Source organism: Rhinichthys klamathensis, unplaced genomic scaffold (genome assembly GCF_029890125.1).
Source record: "Rhinichthys klamathensis goyatoka isolate OS25496 unplaced genomic scaffold, OSU_Roscu_1.1 h1tg000209l_1, whole genome shotgun sequence".
NCBI lineage: Eukaryota > Metazoa > Chordata > Actinopteri > Cypriniformes > Leuciscidae > Rhinichthys > Rhinichthys klamathensis.
In genome coordinates, this window is record NW_026606734.1 from 2,702,708 (window position 1) to 2,725,259 (window position 22,552).

General features: G+C 41.6%; 1 protein-coding gene and 3 gene segments (V, D, J or C); all 4 read right to left on the reverse strand.

The window, feature by feature from the left end:
• Positions 1-11,429: 11,429 nt before the first annotated feature.
• Positions 11,430-12,084, reverse strand: LOC130097088 (Ig kappa chain V region BS-5-like). The segment is given in 2 exon segments: positions 11,430-11,884; positions 11,984-12,084. Coding segments are annotated over 2 exon segments (378 nt in total).
• Positions 12,085-13,191: 1,107 nt separating this feature from the next.
• LOC130097067 (uncharacterized) lies at positions 13,192-18,438 on the reverse strand. Its single transcript, XM_056263725.1, has 4 exons — positions 18,318-18,438; positions 15,111-15,338; positions 13,758-13,829; positions 13,192-13,652 (listed from the first exon to the last, which is right to left on the reverse strand). Exons 1-4 carry the CDS (start codon positions 18,436-18,438, stop codon positions 13,318-13,320), a joined length of 756 nt encoding a protein of 251 aa, XP_056119700.1. The 3' UTR covers positions 13,192-13,317.
• Positions 18,439-19,362: 924 nt separating this feature from the next.
• On the reverse strand, positions 19,363-19,940 carry LOC130097023 (Ig kappa chain V region 4135-like). The segment is given in 2 exon segments: positions 19,363-19,697; positions 19,784-19,940. Coding segments are annotated over 2 exon segments (384 nt in total).
• Positions 19,941-21,156: 1,216 nt separating this feature from the next.
• On the reverse strand, positions 21,157-21,780 carry LOC130097022 (Ig kappa chain V-III region PC 7183-like). The segment is given in 2 exon segments: positions 21,157-21,615; positions 21,721-21,780. Coding segments are annotated over 2 exon segments (390 nt in total).
• Between the last annotated feature and the right edge of the window lie 772 nt (positions 21,781-22,552).

Consider the following 22,552-nt stretch of genomic DNA (forward strand, 5'->3'; position numbering starts at 1 on the left):
GGCTGGATGATTGGTATTTGGGTCAGGCTGCGGATCCCCGTCCCCGTCAGGCCCCGATACCTTTCTTCCCGGACGTGCATGATGAAATCTCGAAGTCCTGGAAGACTCCCATGTCTTCCCGCGACCGCTCGATGATTTCATCCGCCTTTCCTCCCCTCGATGAGGCCGCTGCCCGTGGGTACACTGGGCTTCCCCCGGTCGAACGCTCTGTTGCAATGCAACTGTGTCCTCAGAGCGCTTCGTCTCGTGGTGAGCCAAAGCACCCATCCAAAGCCTGTAGGTACTCGTCTACGTTAGTGGCGAAGTCCTACAGAGCTGCGGGACAGGCAGCCACCTCTTTGCATGCCATGGCCATTCTGCAGGTCTACCAGGCCCAGATGCTCAGGGACATGCACGAGGGTAGGACAGACCCAGGGCTCTTCAATGAGCTGCGCGCCGCCACCGACCTTGCTCTCCGAGCGACGAAGGTGACCGCACGCTCCCTGGGTTTGGTGATGTCCACAGCCGTGGTCCAGGAGAGACATCTATGGCTCAATCTTGCCGATATGAAGGATGCCGAGCGGTCCCGGCTGCTCGACACCCCCATATCGCAAGATGGCCTTTTCGGCGGTGCAGTCGAGGACTTTGCCCAACAGTTCTCGACTGCTCAGAAACAGACTGAGGCGATCAAGCACATTCTGCCCCGACGGCCCGCTGCTGCCTCCACCCAGCCGACCGGGCAGAATACTCAGTCTGTTCGCCGCCGAGGGCGCCCTCCTGCGACTCCCGCCCCTCCCGCCCGGCCCAAGCAGCAGCCTCCACCCGGGCCCGGTCGCGGAGGAAGTCGCAAGAAGGCGCCCCAGCCCTCTCCAGCCCCGCCCCCCGCTAAACGCCGGGCCAAGCGGCGCTCCTGAGACGGGCTGCTCAGGGATGACGTGTTTTTCTCAGGAGATGGTTGCAGGACCACTCCTTCCCCCGGTGGAGGGCCGGGGGAGAATCTTTTGTTCTCCACTCCCCGCTGCTCACCCACGGGTGGGCAGTACCCTAATGTGGTTAAAGAAAGAAATAACACGTTCATCCCTGAGCACACAGAGTTCTTGGACGACACGGTGCGCCGCCCCCGGGCCGTGCACCCCTCGTCCTCCTCTGTCCCAGAGCCGGATGACAGTGCGCGCCGTCCCCGGACCGTGCCGCTCTCATCCTCCTCTGTCGCCAGACCCCTGGCAGAGCAGACCCCCGTGGAACGTTCGTCCTTCCCTGGTCTGCTCTGTCAGGACGCGGTCTATGACTGTACCCCCACACCGGGCCGCTATGCCGTCCACGTCTGGGTCAGTCATACCGCCTCGCTGCCCCACCGACGGGAAGTCTGTGGTTCGCATGACCCCGCTGGTTCAGTCCTTGGGAGCTTGGCTAGAGCTTCCCAACCTGTCCCGCTGGGTCGCACGAACGATCAGGCTCGGCTACGCGATTCAGTTCGCGCGGTCTCCTCCCCGCTTCAGGGGAGTCCGCTCCACTATGGTCGGTGGCAATGCCCCTATCATGAGAGCGGAGGTTGCTACCCTGCTGGCGAAGGGTGCGATCGAGACTGTCCCTCCAGCCGAAATGAGGTCCGGGTTTTACAGCCCCTACTTCATTGTCCCGAAGAAAACCGGTGGGTTACGGCCAATCCTGGACCTGCGCGTATTGAACCGCTCCCTTCACAGGCTGCCGTTCAAGATGCTCACCGCCAAACGCGTTTTCGAATGTGTGCGGCACCAGGATTGGTTTGCAGCGATCGACCTGAAGGACGCCTACTTTCATGTCTCCATTCTCCCTCGACACAGACCGTTCCTACGGTTTGCTTTCGAGGGACAGGCATATCAGTACGCAGTTCTCCCATTCGGGCTAGCCCTGTCTCCTCGCGTCTTCACGAAGGTCGTCGAGGCAGCCCTTGTTCCCCTCCGGGAACACGGGGTTCGCATTCTGAACTATCTCGACGACTGGCTGATTCTAGCTCACTCTCGAGATCAGCTTTGCGAACACAGGGATTTGGTACTCCGCCATGTAGCCCGTTTGGGCCTTCGGGTCAACTGGGAGAAGAGCAAACTTTGCCCCGCGCAGAGGATCTCTTTTCTCGGTATGGAGATCGACTCGGTCGCCATGTCCGCGCAGCTTACGAGCGAGCGCGCGCAGTCACTGCTGACTTGCCTGAGACAGTTCGAGGGCAAGAGTGCGGTTCCACTGAAACTTTTTCAGAGGCTCCTGGGGCATATGGCATCTGCAGCCGCGGCAACGCCGCTCGGATTGCTTCATATGAGACCGCTTCAGCTTTGGCTTCGCGACCGAGTCCCGAGGTGGGCATGGCAACACGGCACCCTCCGAGTACCAGTTACTCCGACCTGCCGTCAGACCTTCACCCCGTGGGGGAACCTCAGCTTTCTACGGGCAGGAGTGCCTCTGGAACGAGCTTCCCGGCATGTTGTTGTAACGACAGATGCCTCCACCACGGGCTGGGGTGCCATGTGCAATGGACGTGCTGCCGCGGGCTCCTGGACAGGACCCCACCGCTTATGGCACATCAATTGCCTCGAGTTGCTGGCTGTACAGCTCGCCCTGCGCCGCTTCCGAGCCGTGCTCTCGGGCCAGCATGTACTAGTCCGATCAGACAATACCGCGACCGTAGCGTACATCAACCGCCAAGGTGGTCTGCGCTCCCGCCGTATGTCACAACTCGCCCGCCACCTCCTCTTATGGAGTCAGAAGCATCTGAGGTCGCTTCGAGCCATTTTCATCCCTGGAGCCCTGAACTGTGCAGCCGACGAGCTGTCACGGCTTCAGCCCCTCCCCGGAGATTGGCGACTCCATCCCCAGACGGTTCAGCTGATTTGGGACCAGTTCGGGGACGCACAGATGGATCTGTTTGCCTCTCACGACTCGACCCATTGCGCCCAGTATTATTCCCTGACCGAGGGCACGCTCGGCACGGATGCTCTGGCACACAGCTGGCCGCGGGGCCGCAAATATGCGTTTCCCCCAGTGAGCCTTCTTGCGCAACTCCTGCGCAAGGTCAGGGAGGACGAGGAGCAGGTCACTCTGGTCGCGCCGTACTGGCCCACCCGGACCTGGTTCTCCGAACTTGTACTCCTCGCGACAGCACCTCCTTGGCCCATACCTCTGAGGAAGGACCTACTTTCTCAGGGACGGGGCACCCTATGGCACCCTCGTCCCGATCTTTGGAACCTCCACGTATGGCTCCTGGACGGGACGAGGCAGGTTTGAGTACCCTGCCACCAGCGGTGGCGGCTACCATCACTTCCGCTAGAGCGTCGTCCACGAGACACCTCTATGCGTTGAAGTGGAACCTCTTCGTCAACTGGTGCTCTTCTCACCGAGAAGACCCCCGGAGATGTTCGATCAACGTCGTGCTTTCCTTCCTTCAAGAGGGGTTGGAGCGAAGGCTGTCTCCCTCCACCCTCAAGGTCTATGTCGCCGCTATTGCCGCACAGCATGATCTTATAGAAGGTAAGTCGGTGGGGAAGCATGACCTGATCGTCAGGTTCCTGAGAGGAGCGAGGAGACTGAATCCTCCTCGCCCTCCTCTCGTTCCCTCTTGGGACCTCGCAGTGGTCTTATCCGCCCTGCGTAGTGCTCCCTTTGAGCCTTTACAGTCAGTCGAGCTTAACTTCCTGTCAATGAAGACGGCGCTTCTGACTGCATTGGCCTCCATCAAGAGGGTAGGGGACCTGCACGCATTCTCCGTTGACGAAGCGTGCCTGGAATTCGGGCCGGCTTACTCTCACGTGATCCTGAGACCCCGGCCTGGATATGTGCCCAAGGTTCCTACCACTCCCTTCCGGGACCAGGTGGTGAACCTGCAAGCGCTGCCCCCGGAGGAGGCAGACCCAGCCTTGGCACTGCTCTGTCCAGTACGTGCTCTCCGCATCTATGTAGACAGAACGCAGTGTTTCAGGACCTCAGACCAGCTCTTTGTCTGCTATGGTGGGAAGCTGAAGGGAAAGGCTCTCTCCAAGCAAAGGTTGTCTCACTGGATAGTGGACGCCATTGCTTTGGCATACCAGCAGCAAGGTCGACCGTGCCCCCTTGGTGTGACTGCCCACTCCACCCGGAGTGTGGCATCCTCTTGGGCTCTAGCGCATGGCGCCTCGCTAACAGACATCTGCAGAGCTGCAGGCTGGGCGACACCTAACACATTCGCCAGATTCTACAATCTCCGAGTGGAGCCAGTGTCCTCTCATGTACTCGCTTCAACCAGCTAGTACCGGACCCGCTCAGGTGTCTTCGCTTGCTCGCCACTCCACTCCACGGACTGGATACGTGCGATATTCTCCTCAGGTGAGCTTCTCCGAAAGCCCTGAGTTCCTCCAGCACTCCTGACGTCGGCGCCAGTGTCTCTTGCCTGCGCGTCGGCTAGGTGCCTCCCGTGTGCATGGTACCTCCCGGAGCTACCCCCACATGTGTATTCCCACTGTAAGCCTCTCTGAGCATGTGTCTTTCCCTTGGCAAGCCACCTTGCCACCCCTGGGGTTGAAATATTCCACCTGCGGCTGGATACCCCAGTGATTCCCCATATGCATCCCTCGGGTCATATGTGTATTTCTAAGTCCCCCCCTCTGGGTTGGCAGTAATTGCATACTTCCCTAAGACCTGGGATATGCTCCCCAGTGTACCTTGGTATTCCTGTGTTAAATAGGAGTCCTTCGTCCGTGCTAGTCTCACGACAGGGATCTCAGATTTACGCAGGGCACTGGAAGACAGCCGAGAAGTGGCGTGATTAGACTGGTATCCCCATTCGTCGTCATCCGACGGAACTCGGAGTGACAACGAAAGGGAACGTCTCGGTTACGGATGTAACCCTCGTTCCCTGAGTAGGGAACGGAGACGTTCCGTCTTCCTGCCACTTCCGCTGTACCGCGGGGATCGCCTGAACTCAGGTTGGCTCCTCAGCGAAGAAACATGCCGGTTTGCTGCCAGCGTTCTCCTTATATACTCACGAGGTGAGGCGGAGTTACGCTATGCAAATTCCGCAGACCCATGGCATTTCTTTGCCATTGGCTCGTTTTGAAGTATTTGAAGTTGATTGGCTTCTAAGCGAAACCCCCATTCGTCGTCATCCGACGGAACGTCTCCGTTCCCTACTCAGGGAACGAGGGTTACATCCGTAACCGAGACGTTTCTCCTGGTTTAGCAGTTTTCTCTGAAGGAGTCTGAGTTGCTGTGATCTGAGCTCTACACCCTGAAAAACAATTCATTTATCAGTCCATAAAGTATATATTATTTGCCATATTTTTAAAGCTCTGTTAAAATTATATATTTAAATTGATTTATATAAAAAATAAACGTTGCACCTTGTAGTATAAAGCAGTATAACAGTGTCCAGATGAAGATGATGATGAAGGTCATGTTGATGAAGATTGTTGTGTGTGTCAGTGATGAAGTGTTAAACTCACAGCACTATAAACACTCTCACACACTGAAGATCTGATCAATATGCAAACACACTCCACATCATTTCCCTGAAGACAGCAGAAACACTGTTTTGTCTTTTAGTGTCTTTGCTAATAAACTTCTATTTATCATTTTCAGAAACACACTCATGATTTACTTCATGTTATTTTGGGTCGATCTTCACGCTCTAAACACTGTTTTAATGATCAGTTTCATTCAGACTTTGATGCTGAGAGCATTTAATACCTGTGCTGTATTTATATCATCCATGATACTGTATAACAGGTCAAAGGTCATCCAATAGAGAATGACCATCTTAATCTGGCTGAACATTTCATTATAAAGCAGGGCAATAGAATTAAAAGATTTTATATCACATGTGTTTACAAATGTGACAACTGCATTTCAGGACTGATTATGAAACAATATTCATTCAATATCTAGCAGGCGCGTCGTTAGACATGCATTCGGGGCTTCAGCCCCGGATGGTTTTTTTTTAGCCCCGGATCTCAAATTAATTTATTGATAATTATTGTTATTTTTTAATAATTTTGTATTTATTAAAAAAAAATGACCGGGTCTTTTAATCTATCCTTCGGAATCATGTATTAAAGACGATTAAAATGTGTTCAAGCAGATCAAAGTTACTATGGTTACTATAGTTACAGCACGCTTGCATTTAGAGTGCGCACCAGAGGAGAGAGAAAGAGTTAACTTACACCTTTAGGGCTTGACTGTCGTTTGTGGCTTCTGGTGGTAGCTATTATGGACATTAGCGGGGGAAGGTATACTATATACTATATGAAGACTATAGTATAATGTGAGATAGAAATAAAAATTTAAGTCGTTAAATTCAAGATCACGTAAACGTTTCCCTCCGCTGCGGCTGTCAGTCATTCTCCATTCAGCATCAAACAGCGCGTTGCGTTTGGTTACTTACGACAGTCAACGATGAAACTCTCTCCAAGAGGATTCAATGTTACTATTATTATACTTTATCGGACGGTAGATAAAGCTATATGGTTTCGCATAAAATGACTATCTCGCTGGACTGTATTGTACCTTAATATTCGTTTCTACCGTGTGTCTGTTAGATCACAACACTGGAGAGCACTATAATTGTTCTTCACGCGCACATTAACTGAAATTTAAAACTGTAAAGAAAAGGCTCAATAAACTATTGCATAGATAGATACTGTTACTGTATAATACACTATGCATCGATATGCCTTTCCTTTGTGCTTTGAACTTTTCTGCGCGCTGTGACTCTGTGTTGCTTCAAGCGCATCATTCTGCGCTCGGGATGCGCATTAGCGCTGTGTGCCGCACATGAGTCTTTCATAATATATCATTATACTTTTGCGCAATGAAAGATTATTAATAGCTTTTTTTGTTCTGTTCTGTCCTATCTATCATATGTTGCTGCCTCATTAAACAGCTGTGCTATACATTTAAAAATGTCTTAATTTTATAGTAGACTATATATAATAATTGATCTTTCTGATTTTTATCTTGTTTTTCATGAATGTATTTTACAACAATACAAAGAGCAATGTGTAACGTTTTACCTGATTTAGTGCTACACTTATTGTCTCTTTGTTCCCCACTAAATAATGTTTTTTTCACTAAATGTTCAGATTTTATACAATTACTGTTTTTCAATTATTGAGTTATCCACTAATCTAGTTTATAATATAATTTGTCATAAGTTATGATCATATTTTTTTTTTTGATTTGTTGTTTTTATTTATAATGAAGTTGTCTGTATTAAGTAGATTGTGTTTAACAAACAAAAGAGTGATTATCAGTTCAACTTGATTTAAAAAAAACTGCGCTGGTATTGGACCGGTATCGGTTGATACTCCGAATTTTTGGTATCGGATTGGATCGTTCAGAAAAAATGAAAAAAAAATCGGGACATCCCTAATATTTTCTGGTAGGCTATATCTAAGTTACCCAGGAGCTCTGTTCACATAGGCTTAGCTTGATGAATTGAGTCGTTGAACACAGCAGGAGAGAACGCAATGTTAGCCAGCTAGCTAAAGCTCTGGAAAATTAATAGCTAACGCTACGGAGGCCATAATATTTTTGACTCATGGCTGAAGTTAAGTTTCTCCAGCTCTCCAGGTTGGCAAAAAAATGCATCTCAAAATGCATCAGATTGATGCTTTAAAATACGGAATATTGAAAATTTTCTTACGGGGGAGCATGCCCCCGGACCCCCCTAGAGGGGTAATATCCTTCTCAACTTTTGAGTGGGGACTGGGCTAAGCCCCCAATGTATCAAGACCCTCGCAACGCCCCTGATATCTAGTATTTATTTTTAAAATGATCTTTGGACTTTTTTAGATGAAGATTTTATGGCTCTTTTTTGATCAGTAGTGGTTGAGAAGATCTGCTTTTGAGTCTCGTGTGCGTGTGTGTGTGTGTGTGTGTGTCGTTGGTCTCTTTCTCTCCTGGTGTGTGTGTTCATTTGAGTGTGACGGAGGTTTTTGTACGACGCTTTCACTAGAATGAAACACTGTGGTACACTTTCGGTGGAGGAACTAAACTGACGATCAGTAAGTCTCTTCTATTCTCTAAAAATGATTTATTTTTATTTATTTGTTTTGTTTTTAGCTTATTTTAGGAAGCATTTGGCAACAAGATAAAAAAAAAGTTTTTAAAAAAATGTACTGCAATATTTTATGGCGAATTTGATTGTTTCACAATTTCTTTAAATTTGTCTGTTATTTTACAAAAAAACACTTATTCTGTGAGATTTCATCACGTTTATCTTAGCATATTTCATATTGTTTTTAAAATATTCTTTTTACATGATTAATTTCATATATTATAATTGCTAACATTCATTGTTTTTTAATATATTGATTGCAATATTTGGTAACGCTTTAGATTACAGCCCGGAAAGTAATGTATAATTAAGAGAAATTTACTGTGTAACCTTCGGTAATTATAGTATAAAGTACTTACATGTAAGTATAAGGGAACAATATGTAAAGTTTGGGGAATAAAGGGGTAACAACCAGGAGAATTAAAAAAAAAATGTATACTGTAAGTATTATAGAAATAAGGGATATTTATTCTACTATTATGATACAACAATCTTACAATTGGGAGCAATATAGCGAGAACACTGCGTACCTTTTTGTAATAATTGTGTTCCAATACATACTGTATAGGCTTTTTAAAAAATGACAGGGTACATATCTATGCATTTATACCAATTTTTTTTTTTTTTTTTTTTTTTGCAAAAGTGCAGATGTTTAAGTTTGGGCTTACATAATTTTAAATACTGGGAAATATATCTTGTTTCATGTGGTTACAGGGTAAGTGGTGCTTGTATAATAAATAAAGGTTTCCGAGTCAGTGATTTTAGATTGTGTATACATTTTTATTGTTACCCTGTAACTACATGGAACAAGAGGGTAACAAGCACCACTTTAATTTACAGCCCGCAATGTCACACTTACCCTGTAACTACATGGAACAAGGGGGTAACGAGCACCACTACATGAAACAAGAGTATCTTTCCCCAATATTTAAGCAAAAGTTGCAATAGTTTTCATTTTTAGTGCACTTTTGTTAAAAAGATTACTTAATTTAAAAAGCCATACAGTATGTACGCAGTGTATGTTCTTGCTAAATTGCTCCCAAAATGTAAGATTGTTGTATCATAATAGTAGAATAAGTACCCCTTAGTTCTATAATACTTAGTATAAATTATTTTTTTATTCTCCTGGTTGTTACCCCTTTATTCCCCAAACTTAAAATATTGTTCCCTTATTCTTATATTGTAAGTACGTTATAGGTACACTATAATTACCGAAGGTTACACTGTAAAATCGCTTTAATTACGCAGTACTTTCCGGGCTGTAATCTAAAGCGTTACCAAATATTTTTGTAATGTTATATTGAATGTAATATTGTGATATTTTCTGTCATATTCAGGGGTTTTTTTAAGTACATAATTGTGTCCATAATTCTTGGTAAATGTAACTGCTAATACTTTTTGAAATCCATGACACAAAAGTTTGATTAATAATAATAATTATATATTTTAGGCGTCGCCATCAGACAAATAGAAAGATTTGAAAAATTCATCATTTGAACTGAAATTTGCTGATCATTATGATTGTGAGAGTCTTAAGAATTTTTCACAATTAATAATGAAATGATTATTCAGAAAATATCAAATTACTGTAAGATTCGCTGTATATCATGTCTGCTTTACAGAACTGATTTAAATTTAGAATTACATGATACATATTTGAGTATTAGTGAATATTGATTTAACTGAGAATATTTTTAAACTGAATTCAGGATATTTGTGCTTTATGAATGAAAGCAGTTATGTGGAATTTCTGTAAAGATAAAATTATTGTGATTTCTACTACATGACCGAGTCTGACATCTAACTAACTGTGTGTGTGTGTGTGTGTGTGTGTGTGTGTGTGTGTGTGTGTGTGTGTGTGTGTGTGTGTGTGTGTGTGTGTGTGTGTTCAGCCGGGCCCTCCGTGTCTCCCTCCGTGTCTCTGCTGGTCTCTGGAGACTCCTCCGCTCTGCTCTGCCTGCTCAGCTCTTACTCTCCACAGGGGGCGACGGTGAGCTGGACGCTGGACGGGTCAGAGGTCACCGAGGGGGTTCAGACCAGCGCAGAGAGCGAGCGGGGCGGTCTCTACAGTCGCAGCAGCGTCCTGAGCCTCAGCAAAGCACGCTGGGAAGGCAGAGAGCTCTTGGTCTGCAGAGGAACACATGCCGGAGCTGCTCACGAGGCCTCGTTCCTCAAGAGCTCCGAGTGCTGATGTTTCTCCAGTGAAGACCAGCGTATCTGAGCGGCACGTGATTTACAGCTCAATACTGAAGCAGTCTGTCAATGTGCTGCCATTGCTGTTCATTCAATAAAGCTTCATCTGAACGCAAGCTTACATGTGTGTGTGACTGCATCATTGATCAGTGTGTCGTTCCTTCAAAGTCCTGCACTAAAGTTTCAGCTGCTTTTGATTGATTGTAATAGTTGAGAACAGCTGCATTCAGCAGTAAATGTCAAATGAAGCTCTTGGGGTTTGAACATGGTCACTGGAGACGAGCTGCTCTATTCTGAGACCATCACAATCACTAAACCTGACAATGCAAATGAGATTTTCAACTCAAACTCACAGTTTCTCTCTTTTACTGGTTCAACGCTCTGAACTGGAACAGTTTCACTTCTGCTGATGGAGGGATGAGTTATGAATAATAATTTCATTAGTTTGAGATGAAGGAGCTTGAAAAAGGTTCAAGAACATATTTATGTAGGTTACACTTTACTGTGTAGTAGTTTAATGTACAACCCACAAACCTCTGTTTGTCCTCTGTGTGTCAGTAGTGTGTGTGTGTGTGTGTGTCATTCATTTAATAAATCCTTCGACTTATTAAACTGCTCAACCTATATTAAGATGCTGATAGTGCAGTTTATAAAAAAATAAAAAAATAATAATTCACGAGTTCACACTTATGGCGCTTTTCCATTACCAGTACCAGCTCGACTCGACTCGGCTCGCTTTAAGGGGTGGTGGAGGGACGCTGCTAAACTGTGAGAGAAATGAAGTGAGACTGTTGAGTCTACACGTTTTAATCATGATTGCTGAGTGCTCTCCACCCGTGTTAATTATCTGAACGTGCTTCTCCCGAACTTTGTTAATAAAACATCATATCATGCAGAAATTCAAAAATGTTTTGAATGAATTGAAAAATATCCACTGAAGTGAAAATCAAAAGTGACTGAATTTCTACATAAAGGATGTAAAAGGAAACAGGAGACAAATGTCATTCCAGAAAAATCACAATCAAAAAGTCAAAAACTGATGAATCTCAACAAAGTGATGTTCAATAAGATCATATTGAGTCCTTCCTTTCTTCACTGTTGTGTGTGTGTGTGTGTGTGTGTGTGTGTGTGTGTGTGTGTGTGTGTGTGTGTGTGTGTGTGTGTGTGTGTGTGTGTGTGTGTGTGTGTGTGTGTGTGTGTGTGTGTGTGTGTGTGTGTGTGTGTGTGTGTGTGTGTGTGTGTGTGTGTGTGTGTGTTTGAGCAGCTGCAGTTTCAGTTCAGTCACTGTGACTCTGACTGACGGAGGTTTTTGTACGACTCTTTATCACTGTGTGAACACATAATCACCACTGTCGGTCTCATGATAACTCTGACAGTAATAATGTCCAGCATCTTCAGTCTGGACTCCACTGATGCTCAGAGTGAAATCACTGTAAGATCCACTGCCACTGAATCTAGATGGAGTTCCTGACTCGAGGCGGTTTGTTCTATAAATCAGGAGTTTAGGAGCTTCTCCAGGTTTCTGTAAGTACCAGGCTAAGAAATCTCCATTGTACACATCTCTGCTGGTTTTACATTTGATATTCACAGTTCCTCCTGGTTGTTCTGCTGTTATTGAGGGACTCTGAGTGACGGTGATCTGTCCTCTACACTCTGAAACACACAACAAGAAGAAAATCCCCAGAATAAATGAATGATCTTTGCTAAAACAAGTCAATGTAAAGTAGTAAATGCAGTGAAAGTGAGAGTCACCGTTGAGGAGCAGCAGCAGAGAGCAGATGATCAGTGTGTGTGTCGTCATCTTTACTGGGAATGAGTGAAGCTGAAGGACAGAGATGTGGGATTCACAGTCGGACAGACTCTGATATTGAGCTTCAGTCGCAGGGGAGGGACACACACATTCAAAGCCGTTTCCTCTCTAATGTGACACAGCCACTGACAGAAGAGCAGAACTGAGACACTTCACAATTAAAACCTTCATTTCCCCTCATCAAACACTCAACTCATGTTAGTTTGCATCATTGTTATTCACGTTCAGCAATGGCACAGAAATGGATGTTGGGAGAAAGTAAACATGAGGATGAGGAATTGAAGGATGTATTATTAGTATATTATAATCTTCTTAATCACTCGATCGTCCCTTTAAAGCGTCATCAGCTGCACTCAAGGAATTTGTGCTCATGTTTTTCAGTTTGGTTAAGAAATTCCTAATAAATAAAAGCAAGATGTCCTGTTGAAATATGTGAGATGTATGATTGATTTAAACTGCAAAGGAAAAACATAAATTAAAATGATTGTGACAGATGTGAAGGGGAGAATTCATACGCATGTCAGTTTCTTCTTCTGCATGATACACCTGTGCATCCCTCATGTGTCTGAATCTGTTAATGATGAAAATGGAGCTGCATATGAGTGACAGAGGCATTATGACGAACTCCGCATTGGCAGAGGTCAGAGGTCATCTCAGAGGTCAGAGGTCAAGTTGAAGTTGTAACAGTGCTTGAAGGCTCTGAAAACACAATTTTACACCATAAATCAACGTTTAGTAATTCTCCAAGAACAATTGCATAACACCTCAGTTTTTAGATACATATTTCTGTGCCTTTATTGCTTCATGATTTGACTTTTTCACTATGAAAATGAAAGTCTATTATTAATAAGGCGGTAATGGACAAACTGATATCACTCGATCTCAATCATGTCTCTGATATATAAAAGCACAAAATCTCACAGCTGAGCAGATCCAGATTACAACACATTTTTATTCTCCCTACAGAAAGTAGAAATATAACTACTATTCCCTGCAGAAATAACTAAACAATTTCAAAGTGTAAGAGAAGGAAAAAACACACATAATAATCAAAATCAATAAGACTGAGACATTGATGGAGTTTTTTGTTATTTCTCTCAAGTAAGTCTTTGATTTCTGACCTGTAGAATTATTAATTATTAGTGTCAGATTAATTTATATGGTTTTATTTCAGATGCAAGTGTGACGATGTTATTTCAGATCCTCCTTTGAGCAGCTGCAGTTTCAGTTCAGTCACTGTGACTCTGACTGACCGAGGTTTTTGTACGACTCTTTATCACTGTGTGAACACATGTTTATTGTTGATGACGTGGAAACTCTGACAGTAATAATGTCCAGCATCTTCAGTCTGGACTCCACTGATGGTCAGAGTGAAATCACTGTTAGATCCACTGCCACTGAATCTAGATGGAGTTCCTGACTCGAGGCTGTCTGCTGCATAAATCAGGAGTTTAGGAGCTTCTCCAGGTTTCTGTAAGTACCAGGATAGAGGCTGAACACCCCAACCCTGGTAAACTTCAGGACTGGTTTTACAGGATATAGTAACTGTGTCTCTGAGATGAACAGATTTCACTGCAGGCGTCTGAGTGACTGTCACTTCACCAACTGATTCTACATCAAGAAGAATAAATAAATATTCAGAATTACATATTTGGATAATATTTCAAGCACTGTTAATCAGTTAAAATAGTGCAGTTTTTCTTCATATTTCCTGACCTGTGAAACAGCTGGAGAACATCCAGATGAAGATGATGAAGATGAAGCTCATGGTTGCTGTTGGTTCAGATTCTCAGTGTTCAAACTCAGAGTTATAAAACCTCCTGAAGCGTGAGCTGCGATGCAAATAATCTATATGTAAATATGTGTAAGGATTCCAACACATGATGCTCATAAATCATAACAGTGTTTAGGATATTTTTCCATGTTACGAGTCATAAACATTTATTCATGTGTCTGAAGCTACAGGCTTTCTGATGATTCAAATGAGAAGCATCACTAAGATAAACAAGTTTGTCACTGTGAACTTCATTAGAGGTGTAAAGGTCATTCCAGAGGTCATAGGTCATCAGAATGTATTAAAATTGCTTTAATTAATAATTAATAATGCATTGAGATGAATGATAGATTCAGTAGTTTTGATAAAACAGTTATGAGTAATATCTTATCTTGATAAACTTCGAGGGAAAGACAAAGCTTAAAAAAGCTCAAAAACATAGATGTGTAAATCTTTGGGTAGATGGAGATCTGATTCAAAGCCTCATATTCAAATAAAAGATAATCAGCTCTATCCTAAAACCCCTTAAATGTCGTCAGCTCGCTCAAATAAACAATGATTTCAGTAAAACTGCAGTATTTCATCTTGTAAAAATAACAGTGCAGTTTCCACACAACGAAGCGCTTTATTTCAGTGACTGAGGAATAACATCTTTATGAATGTTGAAGTGTGTTTGCTGGAGACTGAAGTGTGTGTGAGAGATCTGTCTTCTGCTCGTGTGAGACTCAGACGCATCGCAGGATTAATAATGAATGATCCAGAAACAGTGAATGGTTACAGACAGACTGATCGTGGGACGGCGGAGCGTCTGATCATGTTAAAGAAGGTTTCTCTCTTTCACTGTCAGTTTGCTCTGAATCCAGTAAATCTGTGACTCTTGTAGATGATGATCTAAACACCGGCTTTATGGAAGATTGTTAATAAACTATTCAAGCAACAACATGTTTATGATTCACTTTACAGCGTGATTGTATGATTAAGAAGGAAAAATAATCATGCTTTATAAAAACACATGAACAACCACGAGAATAGATAAACCAACAATTATCAAAAAATATATGATCAAAATCATTTCTTATTATCTTCAGTAATATTAATGAAGTGCAGCAAAATTGATATTAAGTTAATTTGTGTTTTTTTCATTGTTGAGCGTGTGTGTGTGTGTGTGTGCATGTGTGTGTGAGCAGCTGCAGTTTCAGTTCAGTCACTGTGACTCTGACTGACGGAGGTTCAATAATAATAATAATGTCCAGCATCTTCAGTCTGGACTCCACTGATGCTCAGAGTGAAATCACTGTTAGATCCACTGCCACTGAATCTAGATGGAGTTCCTGACTCGAGGGTGTCTGCGTAATAAATCAGGAGTTTAGGAGCTTCTCCAGGTTTCTGTGAGTACCAGGACACACAGGCTGGGCTGCAGGCTGTATCATCACTACTGAGTTTACAGCTCATCTCTACAGTTTCTCCTGGTTTAGCAGTTTTCTCTGAAGGAGTCTGAGTTGCTGTGATCTGAGCTCTACACCCTGAAAAACAATTCATTTATCAGTCCATAAAGTATATATTATTTGCCATATTTTTAAAGCTCTGTTAAAATTATATATTTAAATTGATTTATATAAAAAATAAACGTTGCACCTTGTAGTATAAAGCTATATAACAGTGTCCAAATGAAGATGATGATGAAGGTCATGTTGATGAAGATTGTTGTGTGTGTCAGTGATGAAGTGTTAAACTCACAGCACTATAAACACTCTCACACACTGAAGATCTGATCAATATGCAAACACACTCCACATCATTTCCCTGAAGACAGAAGAAACACTGTTTTGTCTTTTAGTGTCTTTGCTAATAAACTTCTATTTATCATTTTCAGAAACACACTCATGATTTACTTCATGTTATTTTGGGTCGATCTTCTCTCTCTAAACACTGTTTTAATGATCAGTTTCATTCAGACTTTGATGCTGAGAGCATTTAATAGCTGTGCTGTATTTATATCATCCATGATACTGTATAACAGGTCAAAGGTCATCCAATAGAGAATGACCATCTAAATCTGGCTGAACATTTCATTATAAAGCAGGGCAATAGAATTAAAAGATTTTATATCACATGTGTTTACAAATGTGACAACTGCATTTCAGGACTGATTATGAAACAATATTCATTCAATATCTAGTATTTATTTTTTAAATGATCTTTGGACTTTTTTAGATGAAGATTTTATGGCTCTTTTTTGATCAGTAGTGGTTGAGAAGATCTGCTTTTGAGTCTCGTGTGCGTGTGTGTGTGTGTGTGTGTGTCGTTGGTCTCTTTCTCTCCTGGTGTGTGTGTTCATTTGAGTGTGACGGAGGTTTTTGTACGACGCTTTCACTAGAATGAAACACTGTGGTACACTTTCGGTGGAGGAACTAAACTGACGATCAGTAAGTCTCTTCTATTCTCTAAAAATGATTTATTTTTATTTATTTGTTTTGTTTTTAGATTATTTTAGGAAGCATTTGGCAACAAGATAAAAAAAAGTTTTTAAAAAAATGTACTGCAATATTTTATGGCGAATTTGATTGTTTCACAATTTCTTTAAATTTGTCTGTTATTTTACAAAAAAACACTTATTCTGTGAGATTTCATCACGTCTTTCTTAGCATATTTCATATTGTTTTTAAAATATTCTTTTTACATGATTAATTTCATATATTATAATTGCTAACATTCATTGTTTTTTAATATATTGATTGCAATATTTGGTAACGCTTTAGATTACAGCCCGGAAAGTAATGTATAATTAAGAGAAATTTACTGTGTAACCTTCGGTAATTATAGTATAAAGTACTTACATGTAAGTATAAGGGAACAATATGTAAAGTTTGGGGAATAAAGGGGTAACAACCAGGAGAATTAAAAAAAATGTATACTGTAAGTATTATAGAAATAAGGGATATTTATTCTACTATTATGATACAACAATCTTACAATTGGGAGCAATATAGCGAGAACACTGCGTACCTTTTTGTAATAATTGTGTTCCAATACATACTGTATAGGCTTTTAAAAAAATGACAGGGTACATATCTATGCATTTATACAAATTATTATTATTATTTTTTTTTTTTTGCAAAAGTGCAGATGTTTAAGTTTGGGCTTACATAATTTTAAATACTGGGAAATATATCTTGTTTCATGTGGTTACAGGGTAAGTGGTGCTTGTATAATAAATAAAGGTTTCCGAGTCAGTGATATTAGATTGTGTATGCATTTTTATTGTTACCCTGTAACTACATGGAACAAGAGGGTAACAAGCACCACTTTAATTTACAGCCCGCAACGTCACACTTACCCTGTAACTACATGGAACAAGGGGGTAACGAGCACCACTACATGAAACAAGAGTATCTTTCCCCAATATTTAAGCAAAAGTTGCAATAGTTTTCATTTTTAGTGCACTTTTGTTAAAAAGATTACTTAATTTAAAAAGCCTATACAGTATGTACTGGTTCACCATTTTTTTCAAAAAGGTACGCAGTGTATGTTCTTGCTAAATTGCTCCCAAAATCTAAGATTGTTGTATCATAATAGTAGAATAAGTACCCCTTAGTTCTATAATACTTAGTATAAATTATTTTTTTATTCTCCTGGTTGTTACCCCTTTATTCCCCAAACTTAAAATATTGTTCCCTTATTCTTATATTGTAAGTACGTTATAGGTACACTATAATTACCAAAGGTTACGCTGTAAAATCGCTTTAATTACGCAGTACTTTCCGGGCTGTAATCTAAAGCGTTACCAAATATTTTTGTAATGTTATATTGAATGTAATATTGTGATATTTTCTGTCATATTCAGGTTTTTTTTTAAGTACATAATTGTGTCCATAATTCTTGGTAAATGTAACTGCTAATACTTTTTGAAATCCATGACACAAAAGTTTGATTAATAATAATAATTATATATTTTAGGCGTCGCCATCAGACAAATAGAAAGATTTGAAAAATTCATCATTTGAACTGAAATTTGCTGATCATTATGATTGTGAGAGTCTTAAGAATTTTTCACAATTAATAATGAAATGATTATTCAGAAAATATCAAATTACTGTAAGATTCGCTGTATATCATGTCTGCTTTACAGAACTGATTTATATTTAGAATTACATGATACATATTTGAGTATTAGTAAATATTGATTTAACTGAGAATATTTTTAAACTGAATTCAGGATATTTCTGGTTTATGAATGAAAGCAGTTATGTGGAATTTCTGTAAAGATATAATGATTGTGATTTCTACTACATGACCGAGTCTGACATCTAACTAACTGTGTGTGTGTGTGTGTGTGTGTGTGTGTGTGTGTGTGTGTGTGTGTGTGTTCCAGCCGGTCCCCCCGTGTCTCCCTCCGTGTCTCTGCTGGTCTCTGGAGACTCCTCCGCTCTGCTCTGCCTGCTCAGCTCTTACTCTCCACAGGGGGCGACGGTGAGCTGGACGCTGGACGGGTCAGAGGTCACCGAGGGGGTTCAGACCAGCGCAGAGAGCGAGCGGGGCGGTCTCTACAGTCGCAGCAGCGTCCTGAGCCTCAGCAAAGCACGCTGGGAAGGCAGAGAGCTCTTGGTCTGCAGAGGAACACATGCCGGAGCTGCTCACGAGGCCTCGTTCCTCAAGAGCTCCGAGTGCTGATGTTTCTCCAGTGAAGACCAGCGTATCTGAGCGGCACGTGATTTACAGCTCAATACTGAAGCAGTCTGTCAATGTGCTGCCATTGCTGTTCATTCAATAAAGCTTCATCTGAACGCAAGCTTACATGTGTGTGTGACTGCATCATTGATCAGTGTGTCGTTCCTTCAAAGTCCTGCACTAAAGTTTCAGCTGCTTTTGATTGATTGTAATAGTTGAGAACAGCTGCATTCAGCAGTAAATGTCAAATGAAGCTCTTGGGGTTTGAACATGGTCACTGGAGACGAGCTGCTCTATTCTGAGACCATCACAATCACTAAACCTGACAATGCAAATGAGAGTTTCACCTCAAACTCACAGTTTCTCTCTTTTACTGGTTCAACGCTCTGAACTGGAACAGTTTCACTTCTGCTGATGGAGGGATGAGTTATGAATAATAAATGCATTAGTTTGAGATGAAGGAGCTTGAAAAAGGTTTAAGAACATATTTATAGCTGGTGTTACACAATTACTTTACTGTGTGGTTTAATGTACAAAAAAAAACACAAAATATTGCGTTTGTTTGATTTATATCAGTTTACACACTCAGTTTTCTCTGATTCTGAGAATATTAGTCAAACTCGTCTGTCACAGATCAGATCAGTCTAATAGAGCTGATTTCAGTCATAAGTCATTTTGTGCACATGTGTAGTTCCTGTGTTTGTCCTCTGTGTTTCAGTAGTGTGTGTGTGTGTGTGTGTGTGTGTGTGTGTGTGTGTGTGTGTGTGTGTGTGTGTGTGTGTGTGTGTGTGTGTGTGTGTGAGAGAGAGAAAATGTTTGAGCAGCTGCAGTTTCAGTTCAGTTCACTGTGACTGACGGAGGTTTTTGTACGACTCTTTATCACTGTGTGAACCACCGAATGCTCGCAGGGTAGTATAAACTCTGACAGTAATAATGTCCAGCATCTTCAGTCTGGACTCCACTGATGGTCAGAGTGAAATCACTGTTAGATCCACTGCCACTGAATCTAGATGGAGTTCCTGACTGGAGGCGATTGGCCCAATAAATCAGGAGTTTAGGAGCTTCTCCAGGTTTCTGTGAGTACCAGGCTAAGAAATCATCAGATCCATCATTGTACACATCTCTGCTAGTTTTACAGTTGATATTCACAGTTCCTCCTGGTTGTTCTGCTGTTATTGAGGGACTCTGAGTGACGGTGATCTGTCCTCTACACTCTGAAACACACAACAAGAAAATACACTCAAAACTTTGACAATATACTTGAAGAAATGAATTGATATCAAACTTGTGCTCCACAAACCTTGAGCAAACGCTGTGAGAGTCCAGATGAAGATGATGATGAAGGTCATGTTGATGAAGATTGTTGTGTGTGTCAGTGATGAAGTGTTAAACTCACAGCACTATAAACACTCTCACACACTGAAGATCTGATCAATATGCAAACACACTCCACATCATTTCCCTGAAGACAGTCACTCAATAACAGACACAAAACACAATTACTGAAGTGAGAATAGAGTAAAAATTAATGTTTTTTATAATATTGTATCCTCTACAATAGTCAAAATGTTAAAAATTATATCATTCAATTCAGTTCTGATCACATCTACAAGACCAACTTCAGTATATTAATCTGAATATCTGAATATGAGCAGATCCGGATCCAGACTCAAATCACTGAAGCTTTTCTATAGTAAAGTGACATCACAGCCTCATTCTCATTCCTGTCTACAAATAAAAATGTTGCTACCCTGAGAAGTTCGTACTTACGAGGTGGGAAGTCTGTTTACGATGGCAGGAGCGTTCAAGTCATTTTCGTCGGAGTAAGATGGCGGTGTACTTTCTCTTAATTAATTACACAAAAATACAGCAAGCTTCTACTCTAGTTCTAGAAAATGAAGAACAAAGAAATGTGTATCAGTTGTGCTTTGTTTTTGTTTTTTTATTAATTTATGAAGCCTCTGCAAACTTTGTTACATATTACATTGTTATATTATAACGCCATCATATTCTGTACTGGTAAATACTCTAAATAGAAAAGCCTTACAATATCACTGCTAAATACCTTTCAGTAGCTTTATGTGAGTAAAATATAGGCAATTTTTTTAAATGGCAGATGACTGGAAAAGTATTGGAAATTCAATGATCATATGATGTAGAGGACCGACTGAATACTGTGAAGTATAAACCAGAAAGTATAGGCTGTGCAAACGGTAATGCAACACTTTTTTCACACAACCTCATTTGTAATCTTATTAAAATAAGCCATTAAAGACATCATGGATTTAATTACTTCCAGATCATTTGATTAGATTATTCACTTGAACTTTCTCAATCTCTGTTTTTCTGATATGTGGTATATACTGTGAAAGTAATGAGAAGATACAAAAAAATAAAAAATCTTTGATCATACGCCGAATACGGAAATCATAATGTAGGCAAAGGTAAATGATTAGAAACAGAAATGAGTCGATCAGGTCCATTTTGTCTGGTTTCAGATGTGTTTGTTCTGCTGACTGGTGAAAGTTTAAGAGAGAAAGAATGTTGAAGAATGTTTAGATATGTGTATTTGAAAACATGTTGTGTGTGTGTGTGTGTGTGTGTGTGTGTGTGTGTGTGTGTGTGTGTGTGTGTGTGTGTGTGTGTGTGTGTGTGTGTGTGTGTGTGTGTGTGTGTGTGTGTGTGTGTGTGTGTGTGTGTGTGTGTGTGTGTGTGTGTGTGTGTGTTTGAGCAGCTGCAGTTTCAGTTCAGTCACTGTGACTCTGACTGACGGAGGTTTTTGTACGACTCTTTATCACTGTGTGAACACATCATCACCTCTGTCGGTCTCATGATAACTCTGACAGTAATAATGTCCAGCATCTTCAGTCTGGACTCCACTGATGGTCAGAGTGAAATCACTGTTAGATCCACTGCCACTGAATCTAGATGGAGTTCCTGACTCGAGGCTGTCTGCTGCATAAATCAGGAGTTTAGGAGCTTCTCCAGGTTTCTGTAAGTACCAGGATAGAGGCTGATAACCCCAACCCTGATAGACTTCAGGACTGGTTTTACAGGATATAGTAACTGTGTCTCTGAGATGAACAGGTTTCACTGCAGGCGTCTGAGTGACTGTCACTTCACCAACTGAATCTACATCAAGAAGAAGAAATAAATATTCAGAATTACATATTTGGATAATATTTCAAGCACTGTTAATCAGTTAAAATAGTGCAGTTTAACTTCATATTTCCTCACCTGTGAAACAGCTGGAGAACATCCAGATGAAGATGATGAAGAGGAAGCTCATGGTTGCTGTTGGTTCAGATTCTCAGTGTTCAGACTCAGAGTTATAAATCCTCCTGAAGCGTGAGCTGCGATGCAAATAATCTATATGTAAATATGTGTAAGGATTCCAACACATGATGCTCATAAATCATAACAGTGTTTAGGATATTTTTCCATGTTACGAGTCATAAACATTTATTCATGTGTCTGAAGCTACAGGCTTTCTGATGATTCAAATGACAGAGTTGCTACAGTAGCGTGTCACTGAACTTCATTAGAGGGCAAAGGTCATTCCAGAGGTCAGAGGTCATCAGAATGTATTAAAATTGTTTTAATCATTAACAATGCACTGAGATGAATGATAGAGTCAGTAGTTTTGATAGAAAAGTTATGGTGAATACAGTAATATCTTTATTACAGTTTTTTTTATTCGCTTTGGTACTATTTTCACAAGTAAGGTGTACATTTTCAAAACTCTTAGTGCTAATATCACAACAGATCATCAAAAGTGCACTTTTTCAAACATTTCATCATGTTTTTTTAATTGTGTTAGTACAATTCACAAAATCACAAAGTATCCTTTTCACAACACAAAATAAGTGTTTCATCTACAACTGTTTCATTCACAGTAACTGCCTTTCATAAAGCTCTTATTATCAAACTTTTGATTTGCATCTCTTTTTGTTCAGTTTAATACATTTGTCTATTATTTAATCCAACTGATCTTAATGGTTAATCAATTGATCATTTGGCACACCTATAGATTTCTATATTGATTGTATATACAGTTTCTACAACTTGT

Bases quoted from the DNA above. Each gene is read 5' to 3' on its own strand.
- LOC130097067 (XM_056263725.1), bottom strand. From the start codon at position 18,438: ATGTGTTCCTCTGCAGACCAAGAGCTCTCTGCCTTCCCAGCGTGCTTT. The intron at 15,339-18,317 runs GTGACCTCTGAC...ATTGTTTTTCAG, and splicing joins CGCTGGTCTGAACCCCCTCG to GGTGTAGAGCTCAGATCACA. The intron at 13,830-15,110 runs GTGATTTCACTC...TTGAACACTGAG, and splicing joins CAGTGGCAGTGGATCTAACA to AATCTGAACCAACAGCAACC.